A 27,503-nucleotide genomic window follows, 5' to 3' on the forward strand; every position below is an offset into this window, starting at 1 on the left:
ACAGGGACTCGCCGGAACGAGATAGGTATGCCCCATTTATTATCCGCTCACAATTTTTTTTGTCACCTTCAGAAATAGTCTACGCATTGAAGAAACTCGGACTAGAAATGAAGTGGCCACAAAAGAGAAGGTCAGAACCAAGCACCAGAAAGTCAAACACCCTCTGCGAGTTCCACCAAGAGCGAGGTCAAAAAACTGAGGATCGCTCTAAGGCAGGAGGTCGTAAACATGCTTCACCAAGGACACCTCAAAGAATTGCTGAGCGATCGAGGGAGGACCAACTTCGCCCGAGGACGTGAAAAACACCAGGGACCGCCGAAACTACCCTCACCGACTCGTACCATTCAAATGATCATCAGGGGCGACAACGACGTGTCGATCAACAGCGTAAAATTCACCATAACCCACAAGCTCAAGCGGTCGATCACTCATGAACGGTATGACGAACTCGAAGAAAGTATCATCTTCGATAAGTCGGATACCCACAATTTGGTTTTCCCTCACTATGATGCCCTTGTTATCACTTTACGGATATTAGGTACAGATGTAAAATGCATTATGGTGGATGATGGGAACGACGCATGTACTATCCACCCTCGAGTACTTGCACAAATGAAATTCGAGGATAAGATAGTGCCGCGCTGCATCACGCTAACAGGTTTTAATAATGCAGATAACGAACGTCTAGAGAAATCACACTTTACGTTCTGGCCGGCGGCGTCACTCTAAAAACCATATTCCACATCATGGACCAGGATATGGCGTACAACGCCATAATAGGTCAACCCTGGATACACGCCATGAGGGTCATCCCCTCTAGCTTGTACCAAGTTATCAAATTTCCAACCCCGTGGGAATATTCAGCATACAAGGAGAACAACGCACATCTCGATAATGCTACCGCATCGCCCTGGATTGTACAACTACCCAACAAATGAAGGGTAAAGCAAAAGACGCATAGCAATTAACAGGGCCGAGGTCGAGCTGTGATGAAAGAGGGGACGTCATCAGAGATCCCGAAACAGTGAAGGCCGCGGGATCAACCATAGAAACCTCGACCCCGTTCAACTTGATGATAACGACCACTGCAAGAAAGTCTACATCGGCTGCAAGCTTCAAGAACCAGGTAAGTTCCGTTAATACTTAACTGTTAACGCAGACTTGTTTGCTTTTTCCCATTCAGACATGATATTATACTTTGTCCCAAGTCTATAATTGCTTTTTTTTTTCTTCTTCTTTTTTCCCGTATCCTTGTATTTGTTTGGCTTCCCTTACATTTGTGAGCATGTGATTTTTTCCTTGCACGAATTACTCCTACAGATTTCTTTAATTTATGATTTTTTTTAATTGTTTAATTTGTAAGAATTAATTGCACAATTTTCGTGTTTATTTGCATTTTTACTGTGAGCATTTTAGTTGACATGATTCATAGAAAATAGTACAAAAATTCGCATTGCATTTGCATTTAGGATTTTATCTTATTAATTAGTAATTAGGATTTCACAAATATATGCAAAATCACAAAAAATGAGTTATTTTTCGCTTTGTTTAATTTGTAACTTTGATTTTGGTTAGATTTCTTTTAAATTTGGTATTTAATTAACTTTATCAAATATTAAATAGATTGGGTAGGTTAATTTAGTTTTAGAATTAATTTAGATTTTTAAGCTTTAATTTGAAAAGAAAAAGAAAACAAAATCAAAAGAAATTGAGTATTTTACTTAAAAAGGCCCAAATGTTGGGCCAGTCTCTGATCTAACTCCCCAGGCCCAAAGAAAACCCGGTCAAAATACCCAAGTCCGTCCAAACCCAGTCCAATCTCGCCCGGTCCAGTCCCCAGACCATTAAAACGACGTCGTTTGGGCTCATTCAATCAGGACCGTCGAGGTTTCTTGATCGGACGGTCCTGAAGCCCACGTCGTTTAATATATAAATGTCCGAACATAGCCGCCACCCCCCAGAACCCCCTGCCTCACCATCTCTCACAAACCCCTTATATCGCCGGCGTAGCACCACCACATCCCCACCGTCACCCCACCGTCTACCACCGTCCCTCCGCCGTCCGCCGCCGCCGGAAATCGCCGCCGGCGGCGGCGAAGCTCCAAATGACCCACCTTCACACCCTAGAACCCCCTTGACCTCCCCGTTCCAAATCCCTGAACCTTAGCCCTCAAATCCCAGCCGGTGTCCTCGAATCTTCAATCGAAAAATTAGCCAAACCCTAGTTTGTCTGATGGCCTTCAAATTAACACTCTAGCCTCGCCTTCACTTTCTCATTCCAAATATCCAAACAATTTCCTTCGAATCTGCCTAGAATTTGTCGAATGATGATTGTTTTGGAGCCAAGAACCCTAGCGCCGCCACAAGATCCCTTGGTGGCGGCGCAACCCCAATCTTCTCCAAATTCACACCCTACAACCCCTGGACCTCCCTCACCCCTAATCCCTAACTAAATCCCTTCAAAAACCGTTGAAACTGGACTCATTGAATCTAGGGTTGTCCACTTCTAGGCTGTTTTGAGGATTTTCAAAGTCGAGTGAATTCAGGTTAATATTATAGGTCTATTTCTTATGAAATGGACATATAATATTAACTTGAAGTTAATTTCGAAGGTTTTTATGAAGGCCAAATTTCAGTAAGTGTTTTTCTCTGTCTTTCTTTTGGTTAGTTTAATTAAGCATGTTTTAGTTTCCAATCTAGGTTAGCATGAATTCATCTTTTTGACTATTATAAATGTTTAGGTTAATTTGTTTTAGGTTAATNTAAATACTTTATTAAAATATTTAGAAGTTCGGGACATGCCATTTAGCGAATTTTCATGGCTTCCCGCAAAGTTAATAAGACGCTAGCCACTCTAGGCGCGCTTTTAATAATATTATCTTCCTAAATTCGGGAGTGCATTTCGTGCAACCCAAATCTAAATCCCAAACGTTGAATAAGAGGTGTTGAGGATCCGGGTGCATTTCATGTGACGTGATCCAGAAACACGCTCTTAAACGGTGTTCACTTTCGTAAAAAATAACTAAAAGCGGTAAATAATCTTTAAATTGCACTACAGGTTGGAGCATGTACCAAAAATTAGATTTTAGCCATTCATGATAATTTAAGCGACCGTGCTAGAACCACGGGATCCGGGGGTGCCTAACACCTTCCCTCGGGTCAACAGAATTCCTTACACAGAATTTCTGGTTCGCAGACTCCAATTGGGAAGTCGAAGTTTTCCTCGATTTGGGATTTAAATTAAATCGGTGACTTGGGACACCAAAAGCCAATCCTATCCCAAGTGGCGACTCTAAAAATCAATAAATAATCCCATTTCGAATAATGTCACTTTAAATGGAAAAACTCCCTTATGCATTATCCTTCGGGGTAGGTGTGTAAAAAAGGAGGTGTGACAACATTGATACTATACCTTATGTGTTTTATGATATAAACTACATAGTACTTTTGTATAACAATATTGGAGGGATTTGCATCTATACCCTTTGGGTCACGTTTTAACTTATACCCGCTTTGCAAAAAAAAAAATTACAAGCGTACCCACTTTTCGTGTAAACTTCAGGCATACGGGCGTGAAGTAGTAAAGACAATCACGCAAACTCCAGCATTCTAGTAGACGAGCCTGAAGTTGTTTGTAATTGTTGAACTTAAGCATTCTACTAGCTGAAGTTTTGTTCTCTATTTGCCGAACTTCAGCATGTTTAACTCTTATCTAAACCTAAGGATCTTCCTAAATTTTCAACGCTTGCAGGTTGTTGTGGGCTACTTGAAGTTAAAAGTTGTTCAAAAAATGGCGAATCGGGGCAATAGTGATGCTTGATCTGCAAGAAAAGCCTCAATCACTCATGTAATCTTTGACATAGACGGCCTTCTTCTAGGTATATATGTGTATATATCATTCTGTATAAGATCTTTCTTACGTGATTTACTATAGGTCCATTCTATTTTGCAAATCTGGTATGACTTGAGAATGCAATGCCCACTGTTTCTTGACCCAATTGCCCATTTTGCCAATAACTGGTAATGTGCTTGTGGGAATTTCCTATAAGTAGTTTTTCAAGGGTTGGTATACCTTTGGTATGCAATCGTTTGCTTAAATTGTTTGACAGAGTCTCATGTGTTTGAGAGAGAAAAGAAGAAGAAGAAGAAGAAGAAGAAGAAGAAGAAGAAGAAGAAGAAGAATACGAAGAAGAAGAAGAAAAAGAAGAAGAAGAAGAAGAGGAAAAGAAAGGAGGAAGAAAGGAGTGCACAGGTAGCAGGAAGAAGGATGAGCCTGAAGTTGTAAAAATTAGGGTATAGGTTAAATAATTTTTAAAATAGATCAACTGCTAGAAATAATAATAAAGTATGCTTATTCATTGATAAGTTCTAGTTGTTTCATGCAATTTATTATTTTATCTTCAGAGTTGGAATTGAAATAATGCTTATAGGGTCCTTTCCACTACCTACTATCTTAGTACAAGAAGCAAGTTTTGTGTACGTCAAAATCTGCCTCAAGGAGATTTAGCATAAGGTGGTATTACGAAAAGTGATGTGGCCGGGGTCCATTGTAAACAGTGGGGGTCATAGCCGGGCAACTAATAACGGTCGGGGTCAAGTATAAAGGGCAATATTAATGGCCAATTTTTGTAATAGGATCTTTAGGAGAATATTCCATTGAATATTCATTTTACTTGTACTTTTAGGGTTGACTGTGGGAATGTCTCATATAAAAAGAAGAAGAGATAAGGGAAAAGGCATGTAAAATTCATTTTGACAAGGACACTTTTTGAGAAGAAGACTCTGTCTCTAGAAAAGATACAAACATTGTCTTTTCATTAAGATTTTATCATCCATTATTCAATACTCTTCCATCAGATCCGAGAATATATCCAACATTCTAGGATTTGTCTCTCATTTAGCACTGTCAGAAAGAAGAACCATCAACTTCATCCAATATTGGGTGAATCATTCTCTTTATTTACGTCAATGTCATTTATTATTATTTGCTACTTGATATTTATCTCTCATTACTCAAACCGTTTGGAATATTAAATGCACACTACATTTAATCACCCACCAACACTATTCTACATTATTTGATTTAATCGATTATAAATTTGGGGATATTATCATTAACTAGGTTTAACCCCTCATTATATAAAAATAATTAGTTTAGCCCAAGATTTATGTTTTTTTGTCAAACAATTTGGCGCCGTCTATGGGGATTTCCTAGTTAAATTTTTAGTTTCTTCTAGATCTATAAATTGCACAGTTCACAAAAAAAAGGGCAAAACTCCTATTTCCTTATACACACAGATCTGACATGGCAGGTAATGGAGAAGAAAGAATGAAGGTAGTGGCCGATCTCACTACCAACCTCTTGAACACCATCAATGAGGTTTCTGAAGCAGAAGGCGAAGATATAACGCCTAACGCCTCTCGCAGGCGAGGTGGGTCGCCCCTCCCTCACGGCAGCATCACAACGTTCCGCGGTAAAGGAGCTTCCACGTCCACAGCGGGAGAGGCGCCACCAGCAGTGAAAAACTACTTGAGGCTTGGCTAACAAACACACTGACCAGCATCCTCAACAAGCCCGCCTATGAGGCAGCTAGAGAAAACGCAAGGACTTGCATTGCACCAACAACGGCCGAGCAGCACGGCCCTCTCCCTCCAGTAACAGGTATCACTCACAATGTTAATAATGTAGGTGACGACACCCTCACAGCCATTCTGAGGAAGATGAAAGAGATGGAAAATGAAAGCAAAATTCTTCGGGACCAAATGAGAGAGCACCAAGAAAGAGTCGACAAAATACCACCCGCACCAAAACTCTTGCCAAAAAGAAATGCTGGTTGGTTCGTTGAGCAACCCTACAGTGATGAAGTTGCCCCCGCATTTCATACCCAAGACCTTCAAGATGCCGCCTTATCTGAAAATACACGATGGTACGACCGACCCCAAAGATCATGTGACTCACTATGTCACTGCGGTAAAGGGCAATGATCTCGCCAAAGAACAAGTATTCTCCATCTTGTTGAAAAAATTCAGCGAGACCCTCACCAGAGGAGCATAACTTCATATTCACAACTGCCCACACGCTCCATCCAATCATTTGAAGAGGTGGCCGACAAGTTTGTAACGGCCCATTTGGGGCAAAAAAGGCGGAGGCAAGAGTGAACGAGATATTTGCCATCAAACAATCGCCCGGAGAGAGATTGAGGGACTTCCTCGCTCGTTTCAACCTAGTAAGGATGACCTTATCAAATGTATCAGAAGGCATAGCTGTAGCGGCTTTTCAAAACGTGATGAACAGGAACGGCTCAAGGGCGACCAAAAAATTATTAAGTCGGCGTATGAAATATCCTCCAACCACTTGGGATGAAATACACAACGCCTACTGTGCCGAGCTCTATGCTGACGAAGACGACCTTAATGGGCCAACCCATCGGTTGACCTCAATACAAGCCGAATCCAGGAAGGATCGAAGAAACGATGATCTTGCAGCTCCACAACCCAATTGAGAAAGGCATCAGCCGTATATCAGAAGCACCATCATGCCCCCCTCCCGCCACGAAAAGGGCTCATCTAGACCAAGGACAGGGACTCGCCGGAACGAGATAGGTATGCCCCATTTATTATCCGCTCATAATTTTTTTTGTCACCTTCAGAAATAGTCTACGCATTGAAGAAACTCGGACTAGAAATGAAGTGGCCACAAAAGATGAGGTCAGAACTAAGCACCAGAAAGTCAAACACCCTCTGCGAGTTCCACAAAGAGCGAGGTCACAAAAAGGAGGATCGCATCGCTCTAAGGCAGGAGGTCGTAAACATGCTTCACCAAGGACACCTCAAAGAATTGCTGAGCGATCGAGGGAGGACCAACTTCGCCCGAGGACGTGAACAACACCAAGGACCGCCGAAACTACCCTCACCGACTCGTACTATTCAAATGATCATCAGGGGCGACGATGACACGTCGATCAACAGCGTAAAATTCACCATAACCCACAAGTTCAAATGGTCGATCACTCATGAACGGTATGACGAACTCGAAAAAAGTATCATCTTCGATAAGTCGGATACCCACAATTTGGTTTTCCCTTACTATGATGCCTTTGTTATCACTTTACGGATATTAGGTACAAATGTACAATGCATTATGGTGGATGATGGGAGCGACGCGTGCACTATCCACCCTCGAGTACTTACACAAATGAAACTCGAGGATAAGATAGTGTCGCGCTGCATCACGCTAACAGGTTTTAATAATGCAGCTGAACGAACGTCTAGAGAAATCACACTCTCCGTTCTGGCAGGCGGCGTCACTCTAAAAACCATATTCCACATCATGGACCAGGATACGGCGTACAACGCCATAATAGGTCAACCCTGGATACACGCCATGAGGGTCATCCCCTCTAGCTTGTACCAAGTTATCAAATTTCCAACCCCGTGGGAATATTCAGCATACAAGGAGAACAACGCACATCTCGAGAATGCTACCGCATCGCCCTGGAATGTACAACTACCCAACAAATGAAAGGTAAAGCAAAAGACGCATAGCAATTAACAGGGCCGAGATCGAGCTGTGATGAAAGAGGGGACGTCATCAGAGATCCCGAAACAGTGAAGGCCGCGGGATAAACCATAGAAACCTCGACCCCGTTCAACTTGATGATAACGACCACAGCAAGAAAGTCTACATCGGCTGCAAGCTTCAAGAACCAGGTAAGTTCCGTTAATACTTAACTGTTAACGCAGACTTGTTTGCTTTTTCCCATGCAGACATGCTAGGTATCCCGAAGGAGATCGCCACATACAAGTTGAATGTCGACCCGTTCCACCCCCCGGTAAGGCAGGTTAGGCGGAAGTTCAACTCCGCAATAAACGATGCAGTGAGGAGGTCAAAAAATTACTGGAAAATAGTTCCATCAGGGAATAAAAATACCCCCAACGGGTTGCCAATGTGGTCATGGTGAAAAAGAAGAATGGAAAGTGGCGAATGTGCGTGGACTTTACAGATTTAAACAAATCATGCCCCAAAGATTCATTCATGCTACCTCATATTGACCAGCTCATTGACACAACGGCCGGGCATGAACTGTTGAGCTTCTTAGATGCCTACTCGGGATACAATTAGATCCTCATGGAAGAGGAGGACCAAGAGAAGACTACCTTCATCACCCACCAAGGAACGTACTGCTACAGAGTTATGCCTTTTGGACTGAAAAATGTAAGGGCGACATACCAAAAGGTTGGTGACGAAAATGTTCAAAGATCAACTCGGCAAGACCATGGAAGTCTACATAGACGATATGTTGGTCAAGTCCAAAAGGAAAGAAGATCACATTGACCACCTAAAAGAAGCCTTCGACATACTTAGGCGGTATGAAATGAAGCTAAATCCTGAAAAGTATGCATTCGGCGTGACCTCAGGAAAATTCTTGGGCTTCCTAGTATCACAACGAGGTATCGAGGTCAACCCCGACCAAATCAAAGCCATAAACGGATAACCACAGCACTTAACCAGCAAAAAATAGGTTCAGAGGTTGACTGGCCGTATCGCCGCCCTGTCGAGATTTATCTTGCGATCATCCGATATATGCCACAAGTTCTTCGGCGTACTTAAGAAGGACAACAGCCTCCAGTGGACTTCCGAGTGCGTCCAAGCCCTGAAAGAGTTAAAGGCTTACCTATCATCACTGTCGTTGCTTTCCAAAGCAGAACCTGGGGAACGCCTCCTCGTCTACCTCGCCGTATCTGAAGTGGCGGTGAGTGCGGTCCTAGTCCGAGAAGGTAAAGGTACGCAATCTCCCATCTATTACATTAGCAAAACCTTAATCGACGCCGAGACGAGGTACCCTACCTCGAAAAATTTGCCCTGGCCTTGGTCGTAGCTTCACGAAAGCTTAGACCCTACTTTCTGTGCCACCTCATCTCGGTAGTCACAACTTTCCCCTTGAGACACATTTTTCATAAGCCCGAGCTATCGGGCAGGTTAGCCAAGTGGGCCATAGAATTAAGTGAGCATGATATCACATATCAACCGCGAACGGCGATAAAATGACAAGTTCTTGCCGACTTTGTCATCGATCTCAGCACAACATAATGCCCGAAGTCAAAAAAGAAGCTGCCCACGCCTCTCCACAAACAAAAGATCAATGGATTTTGTACACCGATGGCGCTTCTAATGCGTTAGGGTCCGGACTGGTACTTGTGCTCGAAGTCCCGACAGGCGAAGTGATTCGCCAGTCCATAAGGTGCCCGGACATGACTAACAACGAGGTCGAGTATGAGGCAGTGATTGCAGGATTAAGGCTAGCACTCAAGCACAGGGCGAGATGGCTCATCCTACGTTGCGACTCTCAACTCGTCGTCAACCAAGTCACAGGGACTTTCAGATCAAAGAGCAAAGGTTATAAAACTACCAGGCCGAGATCTGCAAACTACTGCCCGAGTTTGACGAATGCCAGCTCGACCATATCCCTCGAGCACAAAACGTCGAAGCAGACGGCCTCGCCAAATTAGCGACAACCACTAAAAGCATAACCGGAGAAGGAAACGTGGTCACCCTCCTCCACTCATCGATAGATCCAATCGAGGTAAGGACTATAAATCTAACTTGGGACTGGCGCAACCGTATTATTACATACTTGCAGGATGGAGTACTCCCAGATGATAAAAAGGAAGCCAAGAAGCTTCGGATGCAAGCAACCAGGTACAACATCATTCACAACGACCTATACAAGAGGACGTATGGCAGCCCCCTAGCGAAATGCTTAGGCCTGACGCGTCCTAGAAGAAGTCCACGAATGCCACTACGGGGCTTATTCCGGAAATCGAGCTCAGGTCAGATGTCTCATACGGGCAGGTTACTACTGGCCTACTATGAAAAAGAGGCCGCACACTTCGTGAAAAAATGCGAGCAATGCCAAAAATACGCCCCAATGATCAGTCAAGCAGGCGAGCACCTCCACTCGATCACTTCCCCTTAGCCTTTCATCAAGTGGGGAATGAACATCGTCGGCCCCCTCCTGCGGGGCGAGGTAACGTACGATTTCTTTTGGTTTTAACTGAATATTTTTTTAAATGGGTAGAAGCAGGAGCATTCGCCCAGGTACACGAACAGGAAGAGATCGCCTTTATATGGAAAAACATTGTGTGCCGCTTCGGCCTCCCCAAAGAGATCAGTTGCGACAACGGACCCCAATTTACTGAAAAGAAGGCCGCCGAATTTTTTGAGAAGTGGCATATCAAAATAATAATCTCCACACCGTACTTTCAAACTCGGTCCATAGGGACCGCGATGATACGAGTGGACCTTTCCAACCTTACTTCCACCCGAGTGAATCCCTCGCTCAGCATCCGCACCTCATTGGCGTTAATATCGGAGTCGATTTCGCAGCTGTCCTTGGCAACGCCCTTATCTCTCCCCTCGGCAGACAAAGGAACGTCAGCAGGTCTCGAGGACGATGGCTCATCTCTCAGTACGGTACCCGCAACTTCCACAGGCGGCCCGCCAACTCCAACCTCAGCGTCAGGCAAAGGTACACCTTCCACGATGCCCGCTGATAGCGGGACTTCAGACGGCGGGTCTATATCACTTTTAGACACGGCAGTGGTCGGCTCACGATCGCCCCTTGTAGAATCCACTGCTCGAATTGTTCCATCATCGACATCCACCGACATCCATAGACCTCCTTCTACGAGATCAAATCCTCCTCATTCGGTGATGACTCGTCTATTAAATGCAGCACGGGAAAGGCCGGAGTCTTTGGTAGTGAGGCCGTTGATGGTCGAGCCAATATAGCTGAAACCGGAGGCTGAACAGAAGTGGATGGCCGGGCACACCTGGCCACAGTCACAGCAGAGGCAGACCCAGTTGTAGTGTTTCTCTGGCGGAGCGCAGGAGCAGGAGCCCTCGGCCTCCTCGAGGATCCCCGAGCTAAAAACAAAAAGAGGAAAGAAAGATTAAGAGGTCGATCCTCACAAAACAATAAAAATTCAAAGCAGACAAACTCACCGGCCACAGGAGGTGCAAGCCCGACCTCTTGAGAAAGGTCGTCCATTCGCGAATCCCCGCTGTATGAGGGAGAACCTGGCTGACCCAACCGTAGATGTCTTCGACCAAAGGAGGGGGTGCGGCTTCGTCCGCACAGAAAGGAGATGAGATATCAACATAATGGAATAGAGGTAACGCATAATACAAAAAAAAAGGAGAAAGAGGGAGGCAGATACTTACGAGCGTAGTTTCAAACCTCGGGGAACCCGTCTGCATTGTCCACTACGTCCTCAGACTTGACGTAGAAGTAATTGAGCCAAAACTTGCGGTTCGCCTTGTCGTCCATCTTCACCAGTAGGCATTTGCCGCCCCGATGGCGAAGATGCAACATCATCCCCGGATGAAAGCTAGGGGCGAAGAGGTGCATCAGGTGGAGAACGGTGCCTCAACCCCGGCTAACTCCGCGTACTTGGAAATCATGCAGATGAGTTTGTATATATAGGGGGCAAGTTGAGCCGGGCAGACGTGGTAATAGTGGCAGAACTCCTCGGCCAAAGGGAGGATATGGAAAGAATAACCGACATGGAAAGGGTACGCGTAGAAAGAGCAGTACCCAGGGCGGTGTATCTGCACGTCGTGCCCTGAAGAAACCAGGTCTATATGAGCGGGAATCTTGAATCTATCCCTAAATTCAGCGAGGCCCACCTCATTCATCAACAACTACGAGATCTCTGGGTCATCCTCGGGCATCTTTGAGAAATTTGACCTAGCCTTCTCAACACGGGAAATTATTTCTTCCACCATAGGAAAATTGTCATCCTCAACAACAGTATCAACCCAATCGTCATGGGAAGGCATGCGCACTGCCAAGGGAACAAGGTCAGGTACCCCCCCCCCCCCCCAAGAATTGGAAGACACATTAACCATCTTTGTTTATGAGTAAAGAAGGTGTAAACACAGAAGAATCAAGAGTAGCAAAAGCCACCAGAGCCAGTGAAAGCAAAACACAAAAGCGAAACCGAAAGGGCAGGAATTCTAAGTGAAGAAGGAAGAAGAAGGTATGCAGATATAAATGTTTAGGTTGCAAAGAATAAGGCAAAGGATTTTGTATCCCTATTTATAAGAGTTCAGGCATCAATATCGAGAAAGCAAACCGTCGTCTCCCAGCCCAGGCATCGAAACGGCAGACGCACAGGAAACGACGCAAGGTATCGGGAAAACGTGTAATAATGACGCGTGATGGCATGACATTATTCTGAAACGACGTGACCCTAGGTTGCGGCTCACGAAAGGAGACGTTTCTACCCCGCCTGAAACACTACTACTCGACCTGCTCGCCTAAACTTCTCATCCATAACAGAGTCGGCTCATCGAGGTCGTCCAGGGTCAACCTCCATAAGCGGAGGGACTAGCTGTATAGGTCAAAATCTGCCTCAAGGAGATTTAGCATGAAGTGGTATTATGAAAAGTGATGTGGCCTAGGTCGACTAGTAAATAGTGGGGGTCATAGTCGGGCAACCAATAACGACCGAGGTCAAGTATCAAGGGCAGTATTAACGGCTAGTTTTTATAATAGGATCTTTAGGAGAATATTCCATTGAATATTCTCTGTACTTGTACTTTTAAGGTTGACTGGGGTATGTCCCAAATAAATAGAAAAAGAGATAAGGGGAAAGGCATGAAAAATTTATTTTGAGAAGAAGACTCTCTCTCTAGAAAAGATACAAACATTGCCTTTTCATTAAGATTCTATCATCCGTTATTCAGTACTTTTCCATCAGATCCGAGAATATATGCAACATTCTAGGATTTGTCTATCATTCATCACTGTCAGAAAGAAGAATCATCCAGCTCATTCAATATTGGGTGAATCATTCTCTTTATTTACGTTAATGCCATTTATTGTTATTTGCTACTTGACATTTATCTCTCATTACTCAAACCGTTTGGAATATTAAATGCACACTGCATTTAATCCCCCACCAACACTTTCTACGTTATTTGTGTTACCCGATTATAAATCTAGAGATATTATCATTAACTAGGTTTAACCCCTCATTATATAAAAATAATTAGTTTGCCCCAAGATTTACGCTTTTAGCTCAAACAAGTTTTCCTTTCCAGTGATGATGGCTGCAAGCAATTTTCAGTCCCTTGTTTAGTATACTTTTTCAACTTATGTATTACTAAGGCAAGTATTAATTATACAACCTATTTGGTATTATCATGTGTATAACTAATACATAGCAAACCATGGTATTAGCAATTAGCATGGTTAAAGACAAAATTATTCTTAAAGTCCCTTAAAGCTAAAGCATATGGAGGGCATTTTTGTAAACAACTAATTTTCTTAGAAATTATGCAATGCATTTTAATTTTTAATACACCACACCAAACAGTCGATAAGAAATAATTTCTACATACCTAATGCTTGCATTACTAATCCCTGCATTATTAATACACCTTTTCCAGCACTATTCTTATATACCCTATCAAACGATCCCTTAGCGTGCTCAAGATTGATAATAACCTCAGCCGCCATTGAGGCTGCTAAACTGGACCGGAGACATGAGTAGCAACCGGACATTGTACAAGAGTCAACGTCAGCAAAGAGCTAACTCGACTACTAGTCTACATCAGATTCAAACACAAAGTCGGACAACTATTTGATATTGTATAATAGAGTTGAATGATTTTATTTTCCTTTTAATCTCAATTTTGGTTTCCTTTGATAAGATTATAATCATACACTTCGATTTATCTTAGTCTGAACTCAAGTCAAGCGGTAATAAGGGAACATGGGTCTTACGGAAATAGAAAGAATTTTGCAACCCCATACATAGTACTTTACTCACATTGCATACTACCAAAAATTAGAACGTCTTGCGGAGAGCGAGCTACATACCAGCAGTCCATCCATAGCGAAGCCAGCACCAACTAGTTGACATTCGTGCAGCTAATTTTTTCTTAACACTTTACATACAATCATATTCTACTATGCTTACATGGACATCAAAAAATGTCACTCCACTATAAACGGAGATAAGAAAGAAAGAAGAAAAGGCTTAGCAGATTCTAAGTACAGAAGACTCCCCTACAACCAAGACACTCAATTCTTTCCTGATGCTTTCCTCCAACTTCATGGCTACTACAGTATTACTTAACATTGAGTTGGCACCAACTTGGTGCAATATCAATGAAATGATCTTTGAGTTACCTACAATTTAAATTAAAATAACATTAACTTCTCAGTAACTATCTCACACTAGATGACAGCGGTTCAACAGAATGAGGAGTTGATCTATTGCCCAATAATGTATATCAGATTGATACTTGCCAGCAAATCACTATCGGCCCGTCCCACATTGCTGCAACTGCAAATCAGAACTGAATGCCCATCGGGAATATCTTTGTGATCCATGGGCGTTCACCAAAGTTCTGGGAAATGCCATTATGAAAATCATGGAAAAAGCTGAAGAAAACCTGGCGAGCAGCAGCATTAGGCAATTAGCAGCACGTCCATCCTTTTCCCGATGCGGTATTGTCCACATATACTAACATCACACCCATTCAAAGTTTGTTTCTTTAGGCAACACCAGACCGATTAGACATAGAGATGGATTAGGCACAACTGAGAGCATAGAGCAGGTATCAGATGACTGTGGAAGGATGAAGAGAAGCCTTGCCCACATTGATTTTATGGCTGGAATTTTAATTACACCAGCACATTCCCTCTGCTTCAGGTATGATATAAAATCTTGAAACTGCAAAGCAAGTTACTACATTTTAGTCCTCTAAATCGCTTCCAGTTATAACAATTGAGCAATTGTTGCAAAAAAATTAGAAGGAATTTGGAAAGTAGAAAGTAAATGCAGAAAAAATCTCCTTAAGGTCCATATCTGAACGCATATAGCAAGTCATGGATAAAACCGGTGGGAAAAGTTGGATAATGTTTTAGCAAACAGCTGAGGAAAAAGTCCAAATTCCTATATCTAGATCCTCCTCCTAAAATGATTTTCTTTGGAAATTCTATTTAGTTCCCATTTTAGGCAAAAATACGCGCACAAATCAAGGTGATAACAACTAATTTGGAAGATGCACAAAAACATTTCTCCATCTACCATCTAGCATACATCATGACTACATTCATCTGTAATGAAAACTGAAGGAGAGCATGATTAACTTACGCCCTTGTGATCCACTGGAGAAGAAGGTAGCAACCAGCATATCTCCTTCTGTGTCACATTAATTTGAACAAGAAAGTAGAAATGTTAGAATAGGTAAAGATATGGCACAGATATACAAAGAGTAAAGCTGCCAAACATTATAAGTTAGAGATGACAGTAGCAATTATCAAAAGATGCTAATATGTGTTATATATATATTATATATATATATATATATATATATATATATATATATATGTGTGTGTGTGTGTGTGTGATATGCAGAGTGTTCCTTATAATGTTCAAAGGACTCACTTTGTGGGGTGGTGTACTACAAAATGTTGATTTGACATGCCGAAAATCAGTGCGTTTGGTCATATCCAACTTAGCAGGCCATCTGCAAACATTTCCACTTTAAGAAACAGAATATTTACAAATCAATTATGAAAACATCAAAGGCACTGAAGTCCTTACTCTGTGGGCTCAGCATTGGCATTTGAATACCTGCAAACATCCGATTCTACTCTTTGTGCATAAATTGTACAGTAATGAACTCCACTTTTACTCAAGGAGCCCTGCCACTGATAGGGTTCAGAACTAACCAAATTTGAAGATTCCGATAATGGAGGTGGCGGGGGAGGCGGGGAACTAGGTGGAGGAGGAATATTAGGTGGGTCAGGATAAGGTGGTGGAGGCGGGGATGAAGGTAATGGAGGCTGCAAGACAGGTGGAGGTAATGGGGGTAATGAGTCAGGCTGAGGTGGTGGTGGTGGTGGTAAAGACGTCACTGGTGGTCGAACAACAGGCACAGGAAACATATGATCAAATGGTGGCATGGAGGTGCCTTGCATCTGTGACAGTGGAGTCACAGAAGCAGGTACAAATGGTGGTGCAACTGAACAATGGTGAAGATTAGTAGGAAGTGCACCAGATGGAATTGGCTTTGGAGGCAAGTTATGGTTCAGACCACGTGAATCCCACCCAGTTGGGGGGAAGTACATTGGGTGCCCAAAGGGCGGGGGTTGTGCTTGCTGTGGTGGTGCAATAGGAGGTCCTTGAATTGGCTGTGCTGCTGCAGGAGGAAGTGCTTGAACTGGCGGCGGCACGGTAGGAGGTCCTTGAATAGGCTGTAGTGGTCTAGTAGGCAATTGAGCAGGTGCAGGATTGCAGGCAACAATTGCCGGTCTAGAATGAAGCTCTGCTTCAGATTTCCTGTGCATCCACATGTCATTAACAACACCAGAGAATATATTATTACCTGCAGAAATCATCAGGGGAACCGCATGACAATGAGCATCAAACTGCTACTGGAAAGATCACAACTAGAGTAATGGACAAGTACCTCTAGGTGATGGAATCGGAACCAACATATCAGCTTTTCCAGTACCAACTTCGGGCATCCCTCTGCTTGCTATAGGTGCCCAGTTCGACTGAGGTGCATATCCAGCATGAGGCATGCTACCTTGCTCTGGTTTTAGTCTGGGTGATGTGAGTTCCATAATACTACCTTCATTTTTTACAGGAACAGGAATATGATGCTGCCCAGTGTGACTGTTTGAACAACAGGAGGAGAAGCTCAAAGTTAAGCTCAGATCATAGTGCAAGACCGTCATAAGCTTTTAACACAATGTAAAGCACTCTAGGTATACAGGAACCAAAACAACGACCCAGTAGAATCCTACTAGTGGGATTTGGGTATACAGGAACCAAAAGAGAAAAAGATAAGAATAGAGTGTTAATATTCAAATGTGACAAATCATTCAAATGACTCCAGATCTTTTCATAAATTTCTAGGTTTGTTAAGGGGGAAACCACTATTTTTTTTTATAACCACGGTGTCTGGGCTAGCTTGCGCGCACTAATTCCACGAGGTACTTGCTACCTCCCACCAGCATAGGTACCGAGTAACTCTGTCCAGTAAGACTTGGGCAGATGCAAAGAAACCACCTAGTGTTTTTGTCTCCGCTGGAATTTGAACCTAAGACCTTATAGTTCTCAACCCACTTCAAAGACCGCTAGGCACACACCCGTGGGTGCTAATTCAAGTGCATCACTTTTCACCACAGATCTATGAAGGTTACAGAAAAGTTTCGGTAAGGTTTCCAGAAACATGCCTATTTCTGAATTCAATGCACGCAAGTGTATCACTCGTGATCAGAGCTGCAAGGGACTGCTAAGGGCAAATTTCAACATGGGAAAGATTGAAGGACATATTATCTGTGTACACTCAGGTTTTCAATAAATCTTGGTTGTTATCGGGAAAGGTAACTTCTATGATATATGTCATTAAAATTCTCCAACAATTTTTTTTTCTTTTTTGATATGGAACATTCCCCAACACTCTTGAGGGATATAGCTATGTGGTAAATCATATCTTAAATATAAGGAATATTAACAGGTAAGTTTTTGACGACTACACACTAAACAGAGACAAACTCGTCCAAAAACAAGAGGACTTGTTCCCAATCAGAGTGGGAAAGACTAGAAAAGTACAGAAATCAAATTGTCGCTTTAAACCTATAATAAACTAACTATCAAATAGCGCTAGAACAAGGACGTTGAAAGATATCAGCGTCGAGTGAATTAAAACCAGACAAGCAGCCCGAAGCAATTACATACCTGAACTCTTTCCCCCTTTTCCGTTTTGGAGCTTGGGGGGGGGGGGGGGGGAGGGGGTAGGTAAAATGTACATACCTGAATTCTATCTGGAAGAATAACCCAGGACAATCACGAAGGGTCTTCAGGAGAGTATTTGCAGAATCCATGCTGCTGCATTCAACTAGCCAACAAGAACCCATAGGCATATTTTCCCTCATTAACCTGATGATAGAACCTTTGTTGTCAATGGCAAGATTACAAATAGCCAAAAGCTCATCTTCTGTGATAAACAAGGAGCTACCATTTGGAATGCTAATCCGTACTGTGTTTGTCTGCATTGTATCTCCTCCCGAGAATCCAGTTTCACAGTTCCCTGGCATGTGATGACTCTTATATCCAGGATTGTATGTAACATTATATTTGGTACTTAAATGCGAAAGCAAAGAAGATAGACGTGACATTCTTGGAACATGACTGTCAGAATGGTTCTCAAGCATGTTCTGGAAGTGATTTGGCCCAACAGTACTATTGGTACAAATATTGCTTCCAGTACCAACATAAACAGAGGCAGAGCTAGGCCTTACACCTTCCGCGTGCGCGGTGGCATTAGCTGGACCTAAGTTTAGGGGCTGGTTGCAGTTACTCCTTCCCTTACGCCAGTGCCTTAGCTGATTCATGGCAATTGTGGCCTCCTCAGGTGTGTCGAACTCCATCAGCAATGCACCTTCGCTGCCTAGATCAGTAACCATCCGAGGACCTTTTTGAAGTGCTTTTCTCAGCTCATGCATAACATTATCCTTCATCCAATGGTTCTGAACACTCCCAACATAAATATAGCAACTAGAACCAACAGCAACACCATTAATAGCCCCCTTGGTTCCTAATCCTATATCCAAGAACTTTATTCGAAGACCAGCACCCCAAGGAGAAGTTCCCTGCATGATTTCCCTGACTCTCACCGCGTCCATAATGTTTTGGTACTCAACCAAAGCAAAACCTCTGAATGCAAAGAATGCAAATTGATACACTGGACCAAACATCTCAAACTTATGTCTGACAGCAGCTTCAGATGCATCAGGGCCTAAAGACCCCAACCATAGCTGATTTGAAGCGGGAAAGATATCTGCGGCAGCTGGGTCTCCATCAGTGTACCAAACAACTTGATTTGTGGAAGAATGAGGCAGTGGTAAACGCTGCATAGGTGACTCCATGGAACAACTCATGCCTCCAGATGATGATCTTGAGGCTGGTAATGAACGGTCCATATTTGGATTTTGGTGGTTCTCCATCAGGCCACCATGGTGGCCTAAATCACATGAACCACTTCTCAAGTTCGACGGTGTTCTAGCAATAGGTGAAAGAATCTGCTGGTTATAAACCTCTTTAGGCCTCGGTAAAACTCCAGAATCTTTAGAATCAAAAACCACCGGCCTATGCTCCCCACTATCAGTATTTGATTTCATACTGGAACAGTGATTTGCTCCCAGAGGGATTGCTGAGCTTCGAGAAACTTCATGAGTTTCTTTTTTAGCAGATAGCTCGTGACCCGAGTACTCACTAGCATACTTTGCGGTACCCAAACCATCCTCATCGCCATACTCATGCATTTTTTCTGCCTTCACTTCATCTAAGAAAGACTGCAATATTCCTTCAAGAACTGAGGAAATATCTGAAACAACTTGAGGGGATGCTGATTTACTTAATTTCTTAAACCTTGAGCAAATCCAACTCATCAGAGAATTATCTTTCTCTACGACCTGTATAAAGAGATTTAAAGACAATGCATCTTGAGCAAAAGCCTTAGAGACCAAAGAAATGAATCATAATAAGAGTGCACATCTTGAGCAAAAGCCATGGAAACCAAATAAATCAATCATACTATCACCTTCACCACACGAAAGATGACAATACTTTATGGAAATTAAGTGTTTAACACTCTGAAAATTCCAGAGAAATCTTCGTGACAACATCGATTTTCTAGGGACAGTTACAACAACAATTAACCCAATATAATCCCACAAAGTGGGGTCTGGGACAGTTCAAACATCAAAAAAAACCTTTTCCCCCAGATGACTTCAAAACTGAAGGATTGACCATCAATAAAAGATCATCAGACATTATTTTCCACCTCATAGAAATCAGGGTTTCAGATACTAATGGGAGACATAACTTCAGCGAGAACGCTATGCCACTAGTTGAATAATTCAATTACAAAAACTGCCCTCAAGGTTTAAGTATGTATCCTTAACCTCCCTTATTTCTGTTGAACTATAACAAATCAGATCTTACAACAATTCATGAGAAACATAGGATATAGAGCTCAATTCACCCTTCTGATCAAGTGATGTGTCATATTATAGAAGTTCTTTCACCTTTTCTTTTAAGCACTATATAACTTCATCAAATAGAATGCTCCTATGTTTCTATATAGATCTATGAGATAATTAACAAGGAAAAGAATTGTTTAAATAAAAACATGGAGCACTCGGTGAAAATGAAGCAATGATCTCTAAGTTGTGATTGTACTGAATTTAGGTAAAACCTAAATATTTTTTTTCTTACAAGGTAAAATCTTATTGATATACAATACTAAGGTAGTACTGCAGGGAAACGCCTTAAATAAACTTTTGAGAGAATAGAAAGCCAATATTCAGATAATACGTTTGAAATGTATAATTCAACACACTTAATTTGTGATGGATTTAAGTAAAGAAAAAAGAGGAGCTTATATTGAATCTAGGGGTGGGCAATCGGTCGGTTCAGTTCAGTTTGGTTTTTGAAATTTCGGTCGGTTATTTTGGTTTTTTGTTCGGTTTATCTATTTGGGCCTTGTTTTCTCATAAAACAATTTTGTAATGATGCCTGTCGTCTTCTTCAAGTGATTCCCCGAATCAGAAACTTTTCTATTGAAAAAGTAAAACTTTCTTCATAAGCTTGTCTCACTCATGAAGTTTTGCGGAGAAGGGGGATTCCTATGACGTCCAGATGTTTCTTGTGTCAGAAGGAGGAAGAAACCAATAGCAATCTCTTTCTACATTGCAAGGTAACTGATACTCTGTGGCAGTTATTCCTTACCCTGGCAGGAATACAATGGATCCAAAGAATACCAAGGACCTTTTGTGGTGCTGGAATTATATTGAAACAAGGAAGAGTCAGAAGCTATGGTGGAGAATGGTGCCAGCATGTATATGGTGGACGGTGTGGACAGAAAGGAGTTGTAGATGTTTTTGAGGATAAAATTAGTTCCATACAAAGAATTAAGATGAATTGTTTTTTGTCTTTTCAATTCTGATGTAAAGAGAACTATACAGAGGATGCAGAACCACTTGTAGATTTCTTAGATTCTTGTAAGATACAAGGCCCTCTGTGATTTGTACATTCTCTTTTTGGATACCAGTACCAACTTGGCGCTGATGAATATATTGTTACCTTATTCAAAAAAAAAGTAAAACTTTCTTCACAAGAAAGAAGAAGAAACCCAAGAAACCTTTACATCACTGTAGACGGTAAAAGGTACCTCAGACGACCGCCGTTAGACAGTCAATCTAAACTCATTTACCAAGAAAACTCTTAACAGAAGGAAAACAACTAAATCAGAAGAACTTAAAGACGTAATGACTAGAACAGCCAAAATCTACTTCAATTTCCAATGGAAAAGGCATCCTGGCATGTTGTTATTGTTAAAGAGAGATCTAGTGTCCGTCGATTGGTTAGAACGACAAATCTCCGACTACGGCAAGTCAATCTTCCTTCCTCCCTCTACTCAGGGATCCTAAGTCCTAAATTTTTTTGTTTCTCCATGTAAGTCTCAAAACCAAATGATATGATGCAATAAGTATATTTAAGATCGGTTATTCGGTTTAATCGGTTTTTTCTTTGAAAAACCGAGCACCGAACCAAACTTCCAAAAATTCTAAACTGAAACTGACCAAAAAACAGAAGAAACCTAACCCCCTATATTGAATTCAAATTGAACAATCTCATGATGGACAAAAATTACTTAGTGAGCTGATGAGCTCGTAACCTGTGAAACCATATGGCAAGTAAGTCTCAGACCTAAACCTTGAGTTTAGGTTTCTGTCATCTGCCCTACTAGGAAACAAGGAAAAAAAGAAGCACAATATACTGATTCCAGCTTCTCATGATGAGCTAACATGAAACGACACTACTTCTAAACGGAAAAAGGAAAAAGAAAATAACATGAAACAGATAAGTAGATGTTCTGAAATAATAACAGAAATAGACACAGAACAAGAGGTCCCATGTTTCAACCAATACAAAAGAACAAGGATTAGTCTCAGCGAATTGCTTTTAGATGAAAGGGGAAAACGGAAAAAGGAACAGTAACTGACTAGTTAATCAAAGGAAAATTGTTAGATATGGTATTGTACCAGTCCTAATAAGCAGTTCTTCAAAACAAGAGAGCTGTTGTCCGAGACTTGTTTGCTGCATGTTGCAAGGCCATCATCCACAAGACCCTTACATTTGCTACTTGTTTCTCTGGATGTTGCTGATGATGTCACTGCACTATTTCCGCCATTCCTAGGATGAGCAATAGCATCATCAAGCCTGTTTGTTAACTGACGAAGTAAGTAATATCCTTCTCGCTTAGCTTCCTCCGATCCAGTAGAGCCAAAGAGCTCAAAACAAGATGCAATTGAGTTTTTTGGGCAAGTAAAGAAAATTCTGAGGAAACTAAGTACACGGAACTCAGATAGCTTGAGCAATACCGATTTTTCCTTGTTTAAAATTTTTTGTTGGTACTCAGAGAACGAATGAGCATCTTGAATACCAAAAAGTTCCTCGTCGGCAATCTCAAGAACATCCTTCCCTTCAAAACTGGATATGAAGAAGGTGAGTGCGTCATGGAATACTGTGGAGCAAATTCCTTGAATAACTGATGATGTTGGCGCCTCAGCAGCAGCACTTTGACAGATATCAGCTAGACCAAAAATGCATGCCTTAGCAGTTTCAAACGCAACACCGTCTATATCATCTCCTTTACCAATCAAAGCTAACTTCCAATTATGCATGTTAATAACAACTCTCACTGCAGCTTCAAGAGCAGTAGGACAATACGAAGCAAATCGAGGAATAAAATCAGCCACTAAACGTTGTACGCTTGTGCAGCCTGCACACCAGAATCATAGATGAAAATTTAAATTAAAGCTTCACAAAAGGATGCAATATATTTCAGTACCAAAGAGGAATACTTTCAACAAATAGGAGCAAGTCCCTTTGGAAGTTCACAGGCTGCGTCAGTATAATGATTTCCTATCAGGAACATTGATGGTAATTCATTATACTGCAATTATTCACTACGATAATGAAAGCATGAAAAGAATTACTCGAAAAGTAGTTAAGTGGAACTAAGTTAATGCAAAGTTGCACAAGATAGGACTAGAAGCATAAACGTAGCAACTGCTGTTCATGCCAATTAGTCAATACGAGTGGGTCCCGCAGAGCATTTAGTGACACTTTAGAAAGAATGGAACGAAAGTGGTCCCGAAAAACAATTGGCACACTTGCATCACATTTGAGCATGAGTAGCAAGGGCATGGATCTCATAGAACAATTGGCACATTTATATGAGATTTTAGAAAGAACAGGACGGAACACCAATACACGTCACTAGGTAACCTGTCTTAGTTTCATATGTATAATCATTCAATGAATTGAGAAATAAACCATGTCACCCCCAGTGTAATCTATCTCTGCAATTTTCCTTCTCATTCTCTATTTGTTAAGTCCTCTTTCCCATTTTATGTGGCATACTTTTTTAGTCTGTCACGAAAGAATGGTGCATTTCTATATTTAGAAACAATTGAACTTTAAATTTTTCATCTTAGCCTTAATGAGATGATTTATAACCTCACAAATGTCTGTAGCTTGTTTTGGACAAACAAATTTCAAAGTCTTCCTTTCTTTCTTAAACCTCGTACCCAGCCAAACACCACTACATAAAATGGGATGAAGAGAGTATTTCTTTTTGAGGGACTGGAGAGAACTGTCACAAGTAGGAGAGATTATTGCCACTCCATACAGGGCAATCCAGAGCCCTTCATCCAAAATGAAATAGGTGCACGCTGCAAAGGTATTGTTAACTCAAAATAATACGAAGATAGATATAACAACTTTCTTCTATGTCATATTGTCATTTTAAGTACCTAGAATTTTAGTACTAATAGTCACATCTACAAACCGTCGCATATAGAGTTCTGTGAATTGACATGATCAAACCATCTCTAACAACCTTCTCTGATCTTAAATGTCATAGAATATTATTTATTTAATTTTTTGTTTGTAGGAAAAATGCTTACCTTTTAAAGTGCAAAGAAAAATCATTCACTAGACTGTACGTAGCCTAAAATTTGGATGAAGTCCCTGGTATGTCAACTGTTCAGTGAAAAAATTTTCTTGTTATGATGACTTTACTAGTATATTTCAAGTGGCCGTTTTGATGGCACAATGTCTCCTTACTAGTGATCGTTCGTCGTTCCTTTTTTGGGTAATTATTCAACTGGTATCACCTCTTTCAGATTTCTCTCCTTTTTTTTTTTTTGGCTTTTTTGGATAGGTAATGTACGGATATTATTGATTTTAAAACTAGCATTAAGGGAATGCGGGAAAAGAGTACATCCAAAAAAAGAACTTTACAGTGTGTGTAAAGAACTGAGAAAATCGACCATGGCTCACGGACGTGATACATCTGTGCCAGTTGCACCAAAAAGTAAGCAGATGTATACATTTGAGTTTAAGGTTAACTGAATTATACTACTTGTCTTTGAAGCTCTAGTATTTTTTCCTTCCATATAACCCGCCATAGCACAACTGGAATAGAAATCCAAGTATCCCTGGAAGATTTAAGCATGTCCAATTTGTGCGAGAAGGAAACATGCAGACAATTGTTTTAATGGCACAGATACTTTTTGATGAAATGGTCAACCATATGAGCAGTCCTAAAGGGGGCTGACATTTCGGTCAAAAATATACCCTAAACGACATCACCAATCAGATTAATAAGTGTTATTTTTTGGACACCAAGTATATAGAACAGAATAAGACGACTCAGACACTAGAGAAAGAAGAAAGAGTCATTGTGAAAAAGAAAAAAGAAGATGAAGAAAGAAGTAAAGAAAAGCAGAGATAAAGTAAAGAAAAGCAGAGCTAACAAAAGTAGTAGAATAAGTTTCTTGCAAGCTAAGAAAAAATGCAGATGATAGCAAAGAGGAGTGCTGATACTCAGATAGTAAAACACCATCCATCTTTCAAAGTTGTATTCGAAGAAGTGATCCTTCTCACTTGGATCGCTTAGCACCTCACTGCCCAAAACTCGCGCTTCTTAGCATCTATGTTTTGCTCGAATCCTCCAAAAATGTTGCATACCCGTGTCTGATCCTCTAAAATATTATGCATTTTTTTGGAGGTTCCAACATTGGTGCAGTGGCATTTTTTGAAAAATCCAAGCAACATAGCTAAGCACCACTTCAACCATTGAGAAGCGGTGACCTGAAACACACTCTTCTTCAATCACTTCAACCATGATAAGCGATAACCCTCACTTTGCATCACTCTATCACTAATTCAAAATACAGTCTTCTTTGCATCACTTCAACCATGAGAAAGCTTTAACCCTTGCTCGCGTTACTCTCGTTGGTTTGTTTGGATAATAATGTGATTTACTCTATATCCAACAGATGAAAGTAGCCGAGATGACGATGCTGAGGTGGATGTGCAAGCATTCCAAGAGAGATATTATTAGGAATGAAGTTATTCGGGACAAGGTGGGAGTGGCCCCAGTGGAGGACAAGATACGTGAAGTAAGGTTAAGATGGTACGGGAATGTGAGAAGAAGAGTCGTTGATGCCCCCGTGAGGAGTTGTGAGAGATTGGTTGTGGTGAGCTTGAGGATAGGTAGAGGTAGGCCTAAGAAGCATCGGGGTGGGGTGATTAGGCAGAACATGACGAAATTTCAACTTAGTGAGGACATGAGCCTAGATAGGAGGGTGTGGAGGTTGAGGATTAGGGTAGAAGGTTAGGGGGTAGCTGAAGGTATTCCTTTGTCATCCTAGTGGCAGTAGTACTAGTCTTGTAGTCTTTTTTTCCTTTTTCCTGTTCATAGAGCTATATTCTTACCGGTTATTTCTTTTTTTTGATTTGCACCGGGTGTCCGAGTCTCTAAGAGCCCCGACTAATCCCGGGGGTGCACAGGCCCTCGGCAAGGAGTTTCCCGCAAGTGCACCACGGTTAATTCAGGTTTTACCCAGTCCGATGGCCCTCAGGAATTGTTTGCACCCAGTGGGTTTCGAACTTGAGACCTTGAAAGGGAGCAAACCCCAAGGCTCAAGTCAATTGCCACCAGGCCAACCCCTGAGGGTTTACCGGTTATTTCTTTTACTTCAATTATTTTACTATACCATTGTTTATATATCAGTCTTGTAGTCTTTTTTTCCTTTTTCCTGTTCATAGAGCTATATTCTTACCGGTTATTTCTTTGACTTCAATTATTTTACTATACCGTTGTTTATATATCGATGTTGTTAATTGCTACTGCTCCTTTTCATTTTGTCCTTGAGCCGAAGGTCTTCGGAAACAGGCTCTCTACCTCCACGAGGTAGGGGTAAGGTCTGCGTACACACTATTATAGTTCTTCCTTTCAGTCTGGCAAGGGAAAGAAACACTCCACATTTATTTGCACTCCTTGAACATCTCCTCTTTTTCACTCCAACTAGACGAAGCGGTAATTTCTAAAACCTAGGGTTCATGAATCATACAAGGGATGGGGAAAATCCCAGAAACGCCTAAAGACACCTACTTCATGTAATTGATCAGTCTCACAATATTATTAGCTCCTATTCATCGAATAACAACGAAGAGAAAAACGAACTGTATAAACTTCATACATATGTCGACTCTGCAGCAAGCAACTGAACACAAATAGCAATGAAAATACTCAATTTCACGATTTAGAAGAAAAGGGACAAAAGCGAAATTAGAGAGAGAAAAAAGTGCTAAATACTGACCTCTTGAGGAAGTAATGAGAGAAAGGTAGGCTTGTTCGAGTTCGGATGAAAGACGATGATCGTTCTGTGAGATGCAGAATTTAATGCGTTTGTAACACTCGTAAACATTGCGAATCTCTTCTTGGTTCCTTCTCCGTCGGAGGATTTCATCCTGAGATATCGCCGGAGCAGCGACGCTCTGCTGTTGAGGCTGTGGTGGTGGTTGAGGAGGAGGAGGAGGCGGTGACTGAGGCGGTGCTGGTGATGGTTCGTGTATTTGTTCGTAAAGCTTCCGTTTCTTCAGTGGCTGCTCCGTCGTAGCCATGGCGGACGGACGGGGAAGAGGAGAAGAGGGGAGAAGTGGGAACACGCGCTCAGTCCCGCTTTTTGGCTGTATTTTACTTCGGTGATTAAGAACGTAGGATCTTTCTTATATTCCGAAGTGTAATTACCGTCTAGTCCGCACTCCCATACGCATGCGCCTAGTCAAGTTGAAAAGTGGCTCACTGTTAAAAATATACTCTATTTGATGAATTACGCCAAGCATCTTTATAATACTACTAGTTGTATAGGTCCAAATTTGGTGACCACTGTATCGGATAAGCAAGACAAAGGACGGGGTCGATCGTGATATAACAACATAAGATTGTTCTCACAAAGGCTGATGCTAGAAGCGGGCAGCCGAGATGAGAAAGTAAAAGCAGCGTAGGTTTAGAAGTGGACATAAGCCGTACTTTTTAAGATTTTTTGGGG

At 41.7% G+C, this 27,503-nt stretch overlaps 1 protein-coding gene across 1 annotated transcript; it reads right to left on the reverse strand.

Annotated features, from left to right (window-relative positions):
* LOC109232033 lies at positions 13,790–27,197 on the reverse strand. The gene is made up of 8 exons (XM_019397675.1): positions 26,772–27,197; positions 22,140–22,879; positions 17,845–19,505; positions 16,493–16,701; positions 15,625–16,408; positions 15,466–15,547; positions 15,172–15,219; positions 13,790–14,748 (listed from the first exon to the last, which is right to left on the reverse strand). Exons 1-8 carry the CDS (start codon positions 27,073–27,075, stop codon positions 14,545–14,547), a joined length of 4,032 nt encoding a protein of 1,343 aa, XP_019253220.1. The 5' UTR covers positions 27,076–27,197; the 3' UTR covers positions 13,790–14,544.

The sequence above is a fragment of the Nicotiana attenuata genome, chromosome 9 (genome assembly GCF_001879085.1).
Source record: "Nicotiana attenuata strain UT chromosome 9, NIATTr2, whole genome shotgun sequence".
NCBI classification, from domain to species: domain Eukaryota; kingdom Viridiplantae; phylum Streptophyta; class Magnoliopsida; order Solanales; family Solanaceae; genus Nicotiana; species Nicotiana attenuata.